We start from the raw sequence: 12,260 nt of genomic DNA on the forward strand, positions 1-12,260 counted from the left end.
GAACTAGTCCAAAATCAGTCTCAGATAAGGTTCCTTCAAAGGGATCGTGGAGCTTTGACACAGGGAACAGGCTGTTGGCAGGCTTAGGACTTGCACGAGTCAGTGCAGAGAGGTCTTGAGAGTCATGGATGTGATCATTTATGTTCTCTTTGCTCGTCAGAATCCTGCAGAAGAAAACAGCTCTATTCGTTAAAACTATGCATCATATAACTTATATTCAATGTCATTAATACATGAAACTTGGGTCTAGCTCCTTTACAGGAATTAATTAGAGTCGTATAATTCTTAAAGTTCAACAGGATACCAAAGGACTTGAGCTTTTGCACTAATTTAGTTCAGCAAAAGTCAATGACAAAGAGAGAACTTCATCGCCTGAGGTAAGAAATATGAACATTAAAAGTGTCAATTAATTGAATATTTACAGAATGCTAGTTCCAAGTTTCATTGACCATTTCTTTCATAATAGATATTCATTGCTAAGTAACAAGAATGTTGGTATATATGCTCTAGAAACAATGTCAAGCGACTCAATCCCATGATTATCGAGAATGAAAGGTATTAAAGGTTTAAAAAGATGAAGCTCGAATAGTATCTCTACAAACTATATTTCAACTCATGATGCAAAGTCACGAATATCAGGGTTTTGACATCAATAAGATACGCTACAACAAGTGCCATTTCCTGGAAACCACATCATTTGATTGGCAAGAATATGTCAATGCACACAGATCCGCATGAACTCTCACAGACACATCCATGAATCACAGGTAAGCACATGTGTGCACAAGATACTTTCACAACATACACTAATTATCCAGAAAACCCTTATGTATTTGCCAACAAATAAAGTAAATCATAAATGTGTTCGCGTAAATCAAATGAACCAGAAAGAACATGATCAAGCAGTAAAAGGAATATCATATATACACATTCAAACAAGGAGATGCCCCAATGACTGTATTAACTGGTCACAGGAGATGGGATTCATGTGTCAACTTGAAGGAATAACAAAAGTAATGGTTTTGCACATAGCATAAGTACTTCTGTAATGTTACGTCAGTTTGTAATAGCAACAGAATCTCTTCTGGTTATCAAATATGTACTTTGTATACTTTGCTTATATGAGAATAGCTCTTTTGAATATTTGTACCACATGTCTAATTTCTTTATTTTCTGTTATTTTTTCTAATCAACATGTTTAAAAACAATTTCAGAAATTCATCAACTGTGTCACTGAAAATGATAAAATAGGAAAGGGTTTAAAATAATGTGATGGTTTCATCGAAAAAATCTGGCTACAAGAGTAATAAGAACATCGAACAAATTCCAAAAAGGAGAAACAAAAGCAACTTGCTCTTAACACTACTACAAAGTTTGCTAGCATGGGTTGTTACACGTTATAGAAGAGTTCTAGATCCATTCTGCTGCTTAACACCATCAGCTTGTCATCTTCTTGATGGTAAATATAGAGATTTATGATCAAAAATACCGGTAAATTCACTTACAAATTAAATTAGCATAGTTAAATTTTAAACCATTAGTATCGACCATTAGTTTCTAGAAGAAACAGACTCGGCACTTTTAGAATCGACAATATCATAGCTGTAAGAAGCGACAATCATAGGCATGAGGGTAAAGAGACAAGATCATTATTTATGAAAAGCAACAATCAGAAGCATTGGGTGGTACAGCAAACCAAGATCCTTACTCTATAGAAACGACAACCTATGATGGTAAAACAACCAGATTTTTACCAATAGAATCCTTAACTATGCAAAGTATAATGATCAGATCATAATTCATTAAAAGCGACAAAAGAAGCAACTACACGATAATACAAGGACTCAGACCATTATTCGTTGGAAACGTTAATCAAAATGCATGAAATGGATTATGCTTCAGTCATCATTCTTTGAACTTGAGTCCAAGCTTTGCTATAACCACAAACAAGGACTAAGTTACGCTCTTTCTTTAAAAGATAAATTCTTTTTTATGTTTTATACTTCTGCAACAGTTTACTAAAATGAAATTAATAGTTTCAAAATGCAGCAGACTTCTTAAAGAGTTCTAGCAGTAAGCCACTTAAAATTTCAACAAATATAAAAGGAAACTAGAGCAACCGTGTAAATATCACTGTAACTATAAATCAAAGGGTTATTTGCAGATGTACCCCTTATAGTATCATTGTTTGGAATTTTCTACCCCTATAGCTTCATTTTTGCAGATAGACTCGCTAGGTTAAGATTTTTTTTCTTTTTTACCCTCTGATAGACTCTCTAATTTCACCAGGGCAGTAGCTGCAAACTTTCACCAAAGGTAAATGAGTGGAAAAAATTGTAACCAGGGGGTCTATCTGCAACAATGAAACTATGGTAGTAAGTGAAACACAGCGATATTAAGGGGGTCTATGTGCTTGTAACCCTAAATAAATAAAAAAAAGATCGTATACCTGTTGAACTGTGAAGGTGAAGGATCCACAGCATTTGACTGCAAGCTCTTATTCTGTTGCTGCTTTGCGAAGCTGAGCCCATTAGTCGTCCCAACACAACCGGCTGCAGCTGATTGCGACGTGGTGATAGCAGGCACAGGTTTCGAGGCATGGCCAGAGCGGCCTTCCACAAGCTTTCTTGAACGATGGCGGCCACGGTTGATATGTCGTTCACAGTACTTCTGGTCGGCGACTGCATCCCTTGAGCACCGCCACTTCTTCCCATCAGTTCTTCGGCATCTTCCAGGCTCTGGATCAGCACTTCCAGGAAAACCCAGATGAAAAGATCCCCATCCATCTACAATAATCGCAAGCGAAATTTTAACAATAAGTGAGACGAAACCTACCATATTAGGCTTGGGACAAATACATATAAATGAAAGAAAGAGGAACATCTAATAAAATAAGATTCTACATCAATGACTAAACATATAGAGAATGAAATGTCCGCATTGAATTCCAATTTATATCCATAGAAAGCATATTGTGGAGTTGAAATCTTGATGACTTAGAAAAATGAAATCAACATGAACTAATTAATCTGCACTGTAAACCATTTGATTGAAAGGGTAAACGTGCATCCATTTTTACCTCTCAAGCAAAGATGTATTAACCATCCAAAACCTCAAAGAAAAATGCCATATTTTAGCCATCAAACAAACAAACTGAGGAAATGAAAAAGGAACTTGCATAGAAGATTTCTTGATTGATGAAAGGAGAGAGGCTTTACATGCACTGGATCTGAAAGATCCAGGTAAGTAGTTAGAGAGGCCAGATGGATTGAGGCTCCTCCTAAAGGGGATCAGGAGATTTGAGGGTATAGGAGCTTTTGCATCAATATACTTGTAGATCAAAGCTTGGTGCTCAAGCTCCAGCCATTGAGAAGGAGTGAAGGGCCCTCTGAACCCAGCCATCGCCCCATGCATGCTTACATTTGCACTTCCTGCAACCATTCCTGAAAAGGGGAAAAACCACAGGGGGAAGAATAAAGATAAAGAAAAGGGGAACACAAGCTAACAACTTAACCCATATCATAAAAATCACAGGAAAAAGTAGAAGAAAATGATAAAGTGGAACCCAAAAGAGCCCCTTCACATAAGTATCCAATGTATTTAACTATTTATCTCCATTTGATATGTAGGTAGCAACGAAATAGATGCCCATCACCCCCAAAAGGAGAAGCAAAGAACCCAGCTTTCGTGTATTTATTTTTCTTTTAATAAATATATTTATTTTCTTGACAAGACTAAACACTTCAAGGATCAAACTAGGCCATTGAAAAGACCCACATCACCCAATCAATATTAGAACCAAATAGACAACCACAAAAAAGGCAAGTGTTAGTGTTACCTGCATTCCTATAGAAGTAAGCAGCTGAAGAAGGGGAAGAGGAGTAGGAAGGATAGTAATGGGTCTGTTGGTAAAAGGGCAGGGACGCATCACTGCTGATCAGCATAGCATTGGGTTTTGACGAAGAGAAGCTGAGCATTTGCTCACCATCAGAGGATCTGAGGAGGAGAGGAGTCTCCTTTGCCTCAGCCTTGGATAGCTTCAGGCTCCTGGACCACTCATCATCCTGTTGTTGTTCCTGAGGAGCATCAGACCTCCCATGCTTCAAGAAGAGGCCTTTTTGGTTCATGGGTTGTCGTTCAAGGGGAGAAGAAGAGAAGACAGAGGAGGAGGAGGAGGAACCGACAAGCCCATCAAAGCCCAGAACCCCACCAAGTTCCATGATCACAAGCAAGCTAGAAGAAGAGTGAAGAATGAGGAGGTGGGCTCATGAGATTGAGGGGTGGAAAGAGGAAGGAGAAGAAGAGAAGAGGAAGAGGAGCATTCTATAAGCGGGTGAGAGAGCAGAGAGAAGAGGATGGAGGTTTTTTGGGTTGGATTTATGCTCAGAAGAACAGGGTGGTTTTCTTTTTTAGGAGGTAAATTTGTTGGGAGTTGGGAGTAAATAATAATATTTTTTTGTGTGCATGAGAGAGAGAGAGAGAGCGCATATATTTCCAGTAGGTACCCTGTCTTTGAATGCTAACAAAAAAATTGGTTTGGATATAATATTTGAACCCTTTTAGTTTTGTAAGGAAAAGTTCTGAAAAGTAATAAAAATAAAAAAAAGGTACGATTTGTTTCTGAGTTTGAGACCTCTAGCGCACTCTAGTCTCTGTTTTATTAACGAATCAGAGAAATGTGTAATTCTAAATATAGTTCTGGTTTTGAATTTCAAAAATATTATCTACAGAGTGAAAATAAAGGTTGAGCAACTGCACTATTTGCCTCTCATTATATGTCTTTTCAAATAATTTTCTTGTGATCCAATTTAAGATCTGAACTATAGTAGACAACTAATTTTCATAGAGAGAGAGAGAGAGAGAGAACTAATAATGTGTGAACATCAAGATTTTTAATAGCTAGGTCATACATGACATTAATTTGTTGACCAATAATATCTCAACTTGAGTACCCGCAATATCCTTCGTCAAATAAGTCTCATAAGTTTAATGTATGTAGAAGAGTACAAATTTGCTCGGAACATCCTAAAGTAGATGAGGGATGTTCTCATCTCTTCGTCAGGAAATGAGTGAATCTCAGCCGTCTAAAGATCAGGGCCAGCCCTGGGGTAAGCGCACCAAGCCCCGGGGCTGGGGCAACTCAGGGTCGGGGATTCGGATCCTCTCCACTACAAAAAAAATAGTGGAGGGACCACTACATAATCACAGCCATTGATTATCTAGTTGATGGTTATGATTTTTTCTTTTAGTGTAAATTAGGAATGAGTGCAATACACGGGGGTATGGTAAGTGTTAGATTTAGATTGTATCATAACCGCCTACTAAATAATCAACGCTTGAGATTAAAAGTAGTGGTCTCTCCACTACTTTTTTGTAGTGGAGAGGATCCAAGGGGGGCAACTAGCGGGTGGCATACATACTCCCATGGGACCTCGCCGGAGTCGGAGGCAGTGTCGCCGCTTCATCCACCCCTTGCGACCCTCTGGAACCGCCATGGCTCTTCAGATCCTTCCAAACCCTAGCCTCCATCGCCACCCAAACCCTCAACAAGAGCGCGCTCCTCGACTGCCGGCGCCTAGGGTTCAGATCTCGCCGGAGAAGCAAGGCTAGGCCGAGCACCAGGCGCTGGCGAGCAGGAAGGATGCGACGATGATCGAGTTCTACTCGCCCAAGTGCAAGCTTTGTAGCTCCCTGCTTGACCTCGTTCTTGATTTGGAGGCCGAGAATGAGGATTGGGTTCTATTTGTGCTTGCGGATGCCGAGAATGAGAAGTGGCTCCATGAGGTTAGTTTCATGCTCGATTTCTGACTGCTCGGTAATAAAAGGGAGCTTGACCGCTCTGAGTAAAAGGAGAAGAATAAGGATTGGTTCTTTGATTGAGAAAATTGGAAGAGATTTATTTGGAAGGAAAGACACTTAAATTTGTTTTTGAATCTATACAAAATTCTTTTTTTAAAACTTAATTAAATTCTACTTTAAAGTAGAGTTGGGATGTGTTTAATGATAAGTTTAACAAATATTAATGGTTAGAAAGTTACAAATTTAATCACAAGGGAACATTCAGTTAAAATTTTTGACGTTTACATGATCCTGAGGATAGTAACTGCCAAGTTTGAACAACTTGCGGTGTTTATTTGCCACAAAAAAGAACTCATAGTATCTAAGTTCTAAAACGGGGATAATTTCTGGTATTTAAGTGTCATTTAGCCTTTGTGAAATGTGTCAATGTTACCACTTTAGCTATATCTTCTGTTTGGAGTAGTGATGCTTTACCAAATGTACATTTTTTTTCTCTTTATGGTAGACCCTTTGTCGCTTCGGAGAAAGTTTTAAAGTTTTTGCTCTACTGTTAAAAGAGCTCATACTACAAGTAGACCCTTTGTCGCTTCGGAGAAAGTTTTAAAGTTTTTGCTCTACTGTTAAAAGAGCTCATACTACAAGAGCAGCAAGGTTTTCTAACTGACAAAAAGTTTTTGCTCTACTGTTAAAAGAGCTCATACTACAAGAGCAGCAAGGTTTTCTAACTGACAAATGCCTTTTTTTAACTTGTGCCGGGATAATGTCTTCCCATAATTCATTTCCCAGAGGCACACAATTGTTTTAACAAAAAACTTTCAAAACGTGGATAATTGTTCGTACCAAATTTTTAATATAAAAGGCAATCAAAATTGGATTGGGCTAGGGCAACCCAAACCTCGGGGCCGGCCCTGCTAAAGATTATGGTTTATTGGAACGGGCAATGTGAAAAAGAATGTTATGATTTGTAAATGAGAAATGTTAAACTTATAAAGAAATTTGTTAAAAGAAGGAACTGCGCTGCATAATTGAAAAATGCTATCTCCATCTCCATGCAAATATCTGACTGCTATCCAACCGAGAGAGCTACAACCTACAAGTCTACGTCTATGGGAATTTTTCATAGCTTAACCGAAACATACATGCTATTGATTGCACACAATAGGAGAGCACTATTAACTCGTTGCAATTTTTTTGAGGGGCAATGTTACCCCTCGAGAATCCCTCTTTTGTCCTTTGAGTAGACTCGCACTACCACAAAATAGATATATGGGGACGGTTATTTGGGGACGGTTCAAAACCGTCCCCTTTGCCTCCTAAGGGAACGGTTGTGTGACGGTTACAATCGTCACGAAAAAGTCTAAGGCAACAGTCCAAAATAAAGTGTTGGCCTTGAATTAGACTTAAAAAAAAATTAGTAGGCTAAAGGTACGGTTTTGTAAAGGACTCGCGCCCAAACTTTTTTAACAAAATTTATTTTCTCTCAGAACCGCCTGACCCGATAACTAAAAATTTTCTTCACCCGATAGTTAGGGTTTCTCATCTTCCTCTCCTCTCGTCAAATCCTCTCCTCGCGTCGACTACCCCGTGCGCCGTCCGCCACTCATCTCCTCTCGACGACTCCCCCGTTCGCCGCTCTCTTTTTTCTCTCGTCGACGCCTCCGTTCGCCGCCGGCCACCTTCACTTCGTCAGTTCGCCGCGCCTCCGCCGTTAGCTGCGCCTCTCGTCGCTATCCCCTCTCTATCATCTTGTGATTTGGGGTATATCTCTCTCCTTTTCAGTCATGGGTTTCAATTTTTTTTCCTTTTTCTCTATTTAATGAAAATTTTATTTGATTTTACAAATTAGGGCTTTGTTGTTTTGGTTGATCATTGAAGGTGGTTAAAAATTCTACAGCCTTACTGGACAAGGTTATTCCGCAAAATTGAATTGGTATATGTTTTTAATTTTTGTTTAAGATAATTTATTTTTTCTATTTTTTCTGTTTATGCTCTTCACTGTAGCCTTCGGTTGATTTACATACTAGAGTTTATCACTAACAGAACAAACATATGGTGACATACTGCATGGTAGCAATAAAAATTTGTCACGGGGTTGTTCAAGAGTGTTTCTGTAATTCAGTAAGTGATTTAAGACTCTTCCGAAGACAAACTAAGATTAATCTGAACCTCTGAGACATTGTAAGGTAATGGGGGAAAAATTATAATACAATAAAAGAAAGTAAGGAATGGAGATGAGTACCGTATCTTTTCCTCCACTTCTCAAAGTATGCGAACACTGTCGGACCTCTGAGACATTATAATTTTCCCCCCATTACCTTACAATGTCTCAGAGGTTCAGATTAATCTTAGTTTGTCTTCGGAAGAGTCTTAAATCACTTACTGAATTACAGAAACACTCTTGAACAACCCCGTGACAAATTTTTATTGCTACCATGCAGTATGTCACCATATGTTTGTTCTGTTAGTGATAAACTCTAGTATGTAAATCAACCGAAGGCTACAGTGAAGAGCATAAACAGAAAAAATAGAAAAAATAAATTATCTTAAACAAAAATTAAAAACATATACCAATTCAATTTTGCGGAATAACCTTGTCCAGTAAGGCTGTAGAATTTTTAACCACCTTCAATGATCAACCAAAACAACAAAGCCCTAATTTGTAAAATCAAATAAAATTTTCATTAAATAGAGAAAAAGGAAAAAAATTGAAACCCATGACTGAAAAGGAGAAAGATATACCCCAAATCACAACATGATAGAGAGGGGATAGCGACGAGAGGCACGGCTAACGGGGGAGGCGTGGCGAACTGACGAAGTGAAGGTGGCCGGCGGTGAACGGAGGCGTCGACGAGAGGAAAAAAGAGAGCGGCGGATGGGGGAGTCGACGAGAGGAGATAAGTGACGGACGGCGCACGGGGGAGTCGACGAGAGGAGAGGATTCGACGAGAGGAGAGGAAGATGAGAAACCCTAACTATCGGGTGAAGAAAATTTTTAGTTATCGGGTCAGGCGGTTCTGAGAGAAAATAAATTTTGTTAAAAAAGTTTGGGCGCGAGTCCTTTACAAAACCGTCCCTTTAGCCTACTAATTTTTTTTTAAGTCTAATTCAAGGCCAACACTTTATTTTGGACTGTTGCCTTAGACTTTTTCGTGACGATTGTAACCGTCACACAACCGTTCCCTTAGGAGGCAAAGGGGACGGTTTTGAACCGTCCCCAAATAACCGTCCCCATATATCTATTTTGTGGTAGTGATAAGAGAGAGTATTCTTATATATACTTATATAAAAGAAAGCATACTTATATATACTTATACATATATATACTTATATAAGAGAGAGTATACTTATATATACTTATATACAAAGAGAGTATAATATATGTATATATATTTATATATACATATATTATACATATATACTAAGAGAGTATAATATATGTATATATATTTATATATACATATATTATACATATATACTAAGAGAGTATAATATATGTATATATATTTATATATACATATATTATACATATAAAAAAATAAAAAAGCCACTTCTTCCTTTTCAGGCTTCTATCATATTACCCAGTTGTTTGACTAAACTGTGATACCTTACACATTGTGGTTTTGTTTTTTTCTCCAATTAATCTTCCTATATTTAGAAAGTGAAGAAAAAAGATATTGGTAAAGGAATTCTCAATAATCCTTCTTACTCAAATATTATTTTTCTATTACTCTTCATTTTGAGTTTCCACTTCTACAAGAAAATAACTTGATAGAAAAAAAGTAATTTTTCATATTTTAACAAAGGATAAATATATATATGTGAAAAGAAACTCTTGTGTGAAAAGAAACTCTTGTATCAATTTATCGAATATAGTACATACCATATGATATTTCATCTTTTGAAATGACTGCATGGGAAGTAAGAAGGATTACTTATGATTCCTTAATAACCCATAGACATGTCTGCTGGCCTGCAAATCACAGGATGGTCAGCTCATGATTCTGCTGTAAGCTCTGTACTATTTGGACTGGATGAGACTAGTATCTTCAGTTTGGGCTCTGATGGGAAGGTATGCTAGTGGCTTCATGAATTGCAAAACACCCTTTGTTTGAAGCGGATCAAATTAACATCTCTGCCTAGCCTATTCTCTCTGAAAGTGTGAATATTCATTTTTGCCAATTTTCACTTCTGAAACATATATGCAGCCATTGCGAGTAGGATAAAGTTTATTCCTTGACTTGATACGCCCATAACATCTCTGCTTGTTTCCTCTGAAATTCTGATCTTTCATTTATGCCAATTATCACTTCTCAAAGCTTAAGTTTGTGCCAACTAAAGCCTTGCTCCATGGTAAAGGTAAGGTGTGAGATTAGATAATGGGAGCAACCTTTGTTCAATAGAAAGAGGAAAAAAGAAGGCTTGTCATTATCTTCACAAAGAGTATTTTCTGTAAATGACTTGATAATTTCTATGTTGTAAATGACTTGATAACTTTATACACATACAGTCCATTTCATTCTACTTGTGCTTACTCATCTTTTTATCTTGATGTACGCAGGAAAACATCTGAAGATCCATGTTTGTCGCTCTTTAGGGGATTTATCTGTTGTGAAGATTTAGAACTTAATCGTCCCAATAGAGACATTTTGACCTTTTGATTAAGTAGTAGCTCTTTGTTTTAATCATGGAGGATTTGTGATATGTGCTTAATTTGGTAAGTTTGTGTGTAAAACTTGTGAAGAATTATCTCAATCCTATTGCTATAATATTGTTCTTCGTTGTAATGAATTGTTCATTATATTAAGGCTAAAGTTTGGTTAGTTTGTGTGTAAAACTTGGACTATTGTTTCTTTGTATGTGATGGACTGATGTGTGATATCTGGGTGATTTATTTTGATCAGTATAAAATGAAAACCGTCCCCTTTGGTATAAAAATCATCCGCATAGATCACAAACAAAACCGTTCCCATAGACAATATAACTGTCCTCTTAGGTCAAGCTCGAAACCGTTCCCCTTGGTATAAAAACTGTCCCCATGGAAACCGTTCCTCTTGCTATCAAATTGTTCCCATTGCTTAGAACCTAAAAACCGTTCCCCTTGCTATCAAACCGTTCCCGTTGCTTAGAACCTAAAAACCGTTCCCCTTGATATACAACCGTTCCACTTGCTCTAAACCAAGAACCGACCCCTTAGCACAACCGTTCCCTTATGGTACTATTGGGGACGGTTTACAAATCGTTGCACTAGGAGCATAAACCGTCCTATTAGACCTACGGGCACGGCTGCAAACGAGACGGATGTAGAACCGTCCCCATAGGCTTAGTGTGACGGTTTCCATGCCTAGGGTGACGGTTCACAACCGTCCCCATAGGCCTCAAATGTGGTAGTGTCGTCAGATTGGATCTAAGATGTCCAGGGTTTGCAATTCATGTTGCATTCGGGGTCGGGCGCATGACATCAGAGGAAGCTGGGGCCTTTTTTTCTCTTTTGGGTGCATCTCTTCTCTCGAGTCTTGAGAGGTGACAACAAGCATTTACTTGGTTAGTTTTTTGCTTCTTTGAACCCCTTTCCTCTCGTGGTTAGCTTCTCCCCCTTGCTCGCGTAGTTGTTGGCCATAATTCTTGTTGGCCCACTTGTCTTCTCACATTTATGTAAGGAATAAGTTTGCATTGGCACGTGATGCCACACCAGACCCTTAAGCCCTAGTAAAATCTCCTGTCAAAACTTAGGAGGACCCTTTTCACCGGCTGATAAAAGAAAACAAGGGTTAGTTACATCTGTACCCCTTAAATCATTGGTATTTAAAAAAACATCTCTCGAATCTTAGTATTTGCAAAACTACTCTTTAATTCATCAATTTTGAGGGGAAAAAAATGCATCTAATCGACCAGTCATAATCTTTTATAGGCTAATTTGTAACTATGATGGAAAAAACCAGAAAAATCGTAAATTTTTACGCGCCAAATTTATGATTTGTAGATTTTAGGGGTGTTTTTCTTAAGTTGATGATTGAGAGTAGTTTTGAAAATACTAAAATTTGGAGGGTGGCTTTTCAAATACACATGATTTAAAGGGTATGTATGCGAAGAACGCTTGAAGGCAACTAATTTTAAAAAACTCCTCTTAACTTTGGGATGTTACAAATAACTCCCTGAACTATTTTAATTCAAGAAAATCCCCAAATATTATGGGTTCTTGGAGATAACTCCCTAAGCTTTTCTTATCCTCTTAACCCTTCCAAATTTTGAGGTGTCTCACAAATCTCATTTAAACTTAAAACTTTTCTCACCAAAACTCTTATCTGCGCTTAGAAAGAAGCAAAATTTTTCTTGAGAAAAAAATCATTAATCAATTTAAGGGCAATGTACTCTCCCCTTCTCAATAGAGGAGTTTTTTTAAGGACAAGTTTAGTTATTTACCAAGTACATATAGGGGTTAATGGTAAGAAGTTTAAAATTCA

At 37.8% G+C, this 12,260-nt stretch overlaps 1 protein-coding gene and 1 long non-coding RNA gene across 2 annotated transcripts in view; one reads left to right on the plus strand and one right to left on the minus strand.

Moving 5' to 3' along the window:
- LOC109834278 (growth-regulating factor 6-like) overlaps positions 1 to 4,468 on the minus strand; it is a 5,382-nt gene extending 914 nt beyond the window's left edge. The window contains exons 1-4 of the mRNA XM_020402256.1: positions 3,839 to 4,468; positions 3,219 to 3,443; positions 2,450 to 2,786; positions 1 to 164 (exon numbers count right to left, since the gene is read on the minus strand). The exon at positions 1 to 164 is cut by the window's left edge and continues 914 nt beyond it. Coding sequence (XP_020257845.1) covers positions 1 to 164; positions 2,450 to 2,786; positions 3,219 to 3,443; positions 3,839 to 4,220 — 1,108 coding nt within the window. The 5' untranslated portion in view covers positions 4,221 to 4,468. The remainder of the gene's footprint in view (positions 165 to 2,449; positions 2,787 to 3,218; positions 3,444 to 3,838) is intronic.
- On the plus strand, positions 9,661 to 10,619 carry LOC109832320. The gene is made up of 2 exons (XR_002244703.1): positions 9,661 to 9,868; positions 10,358 to 10,619. It is a non-coding gene; the product is annotated as an uncharacterized LOC109832320 (long non-coding RNA).

This window comes from Asparagus officinalis, chromosome 3 (assembly GCF_001876935.1).
Source record: "Asparagus officinalis chromosome 3, Aspof.V1, whole genome shotgun sequence".
In the NCBI taxonomy this organism is placed as follows: Eukaryota; Viridiplantae; Streptophyta; class Magnoliopsida; order Asparagales; family Asparagaceae; genus Asparagus; species Asparagus officinalis.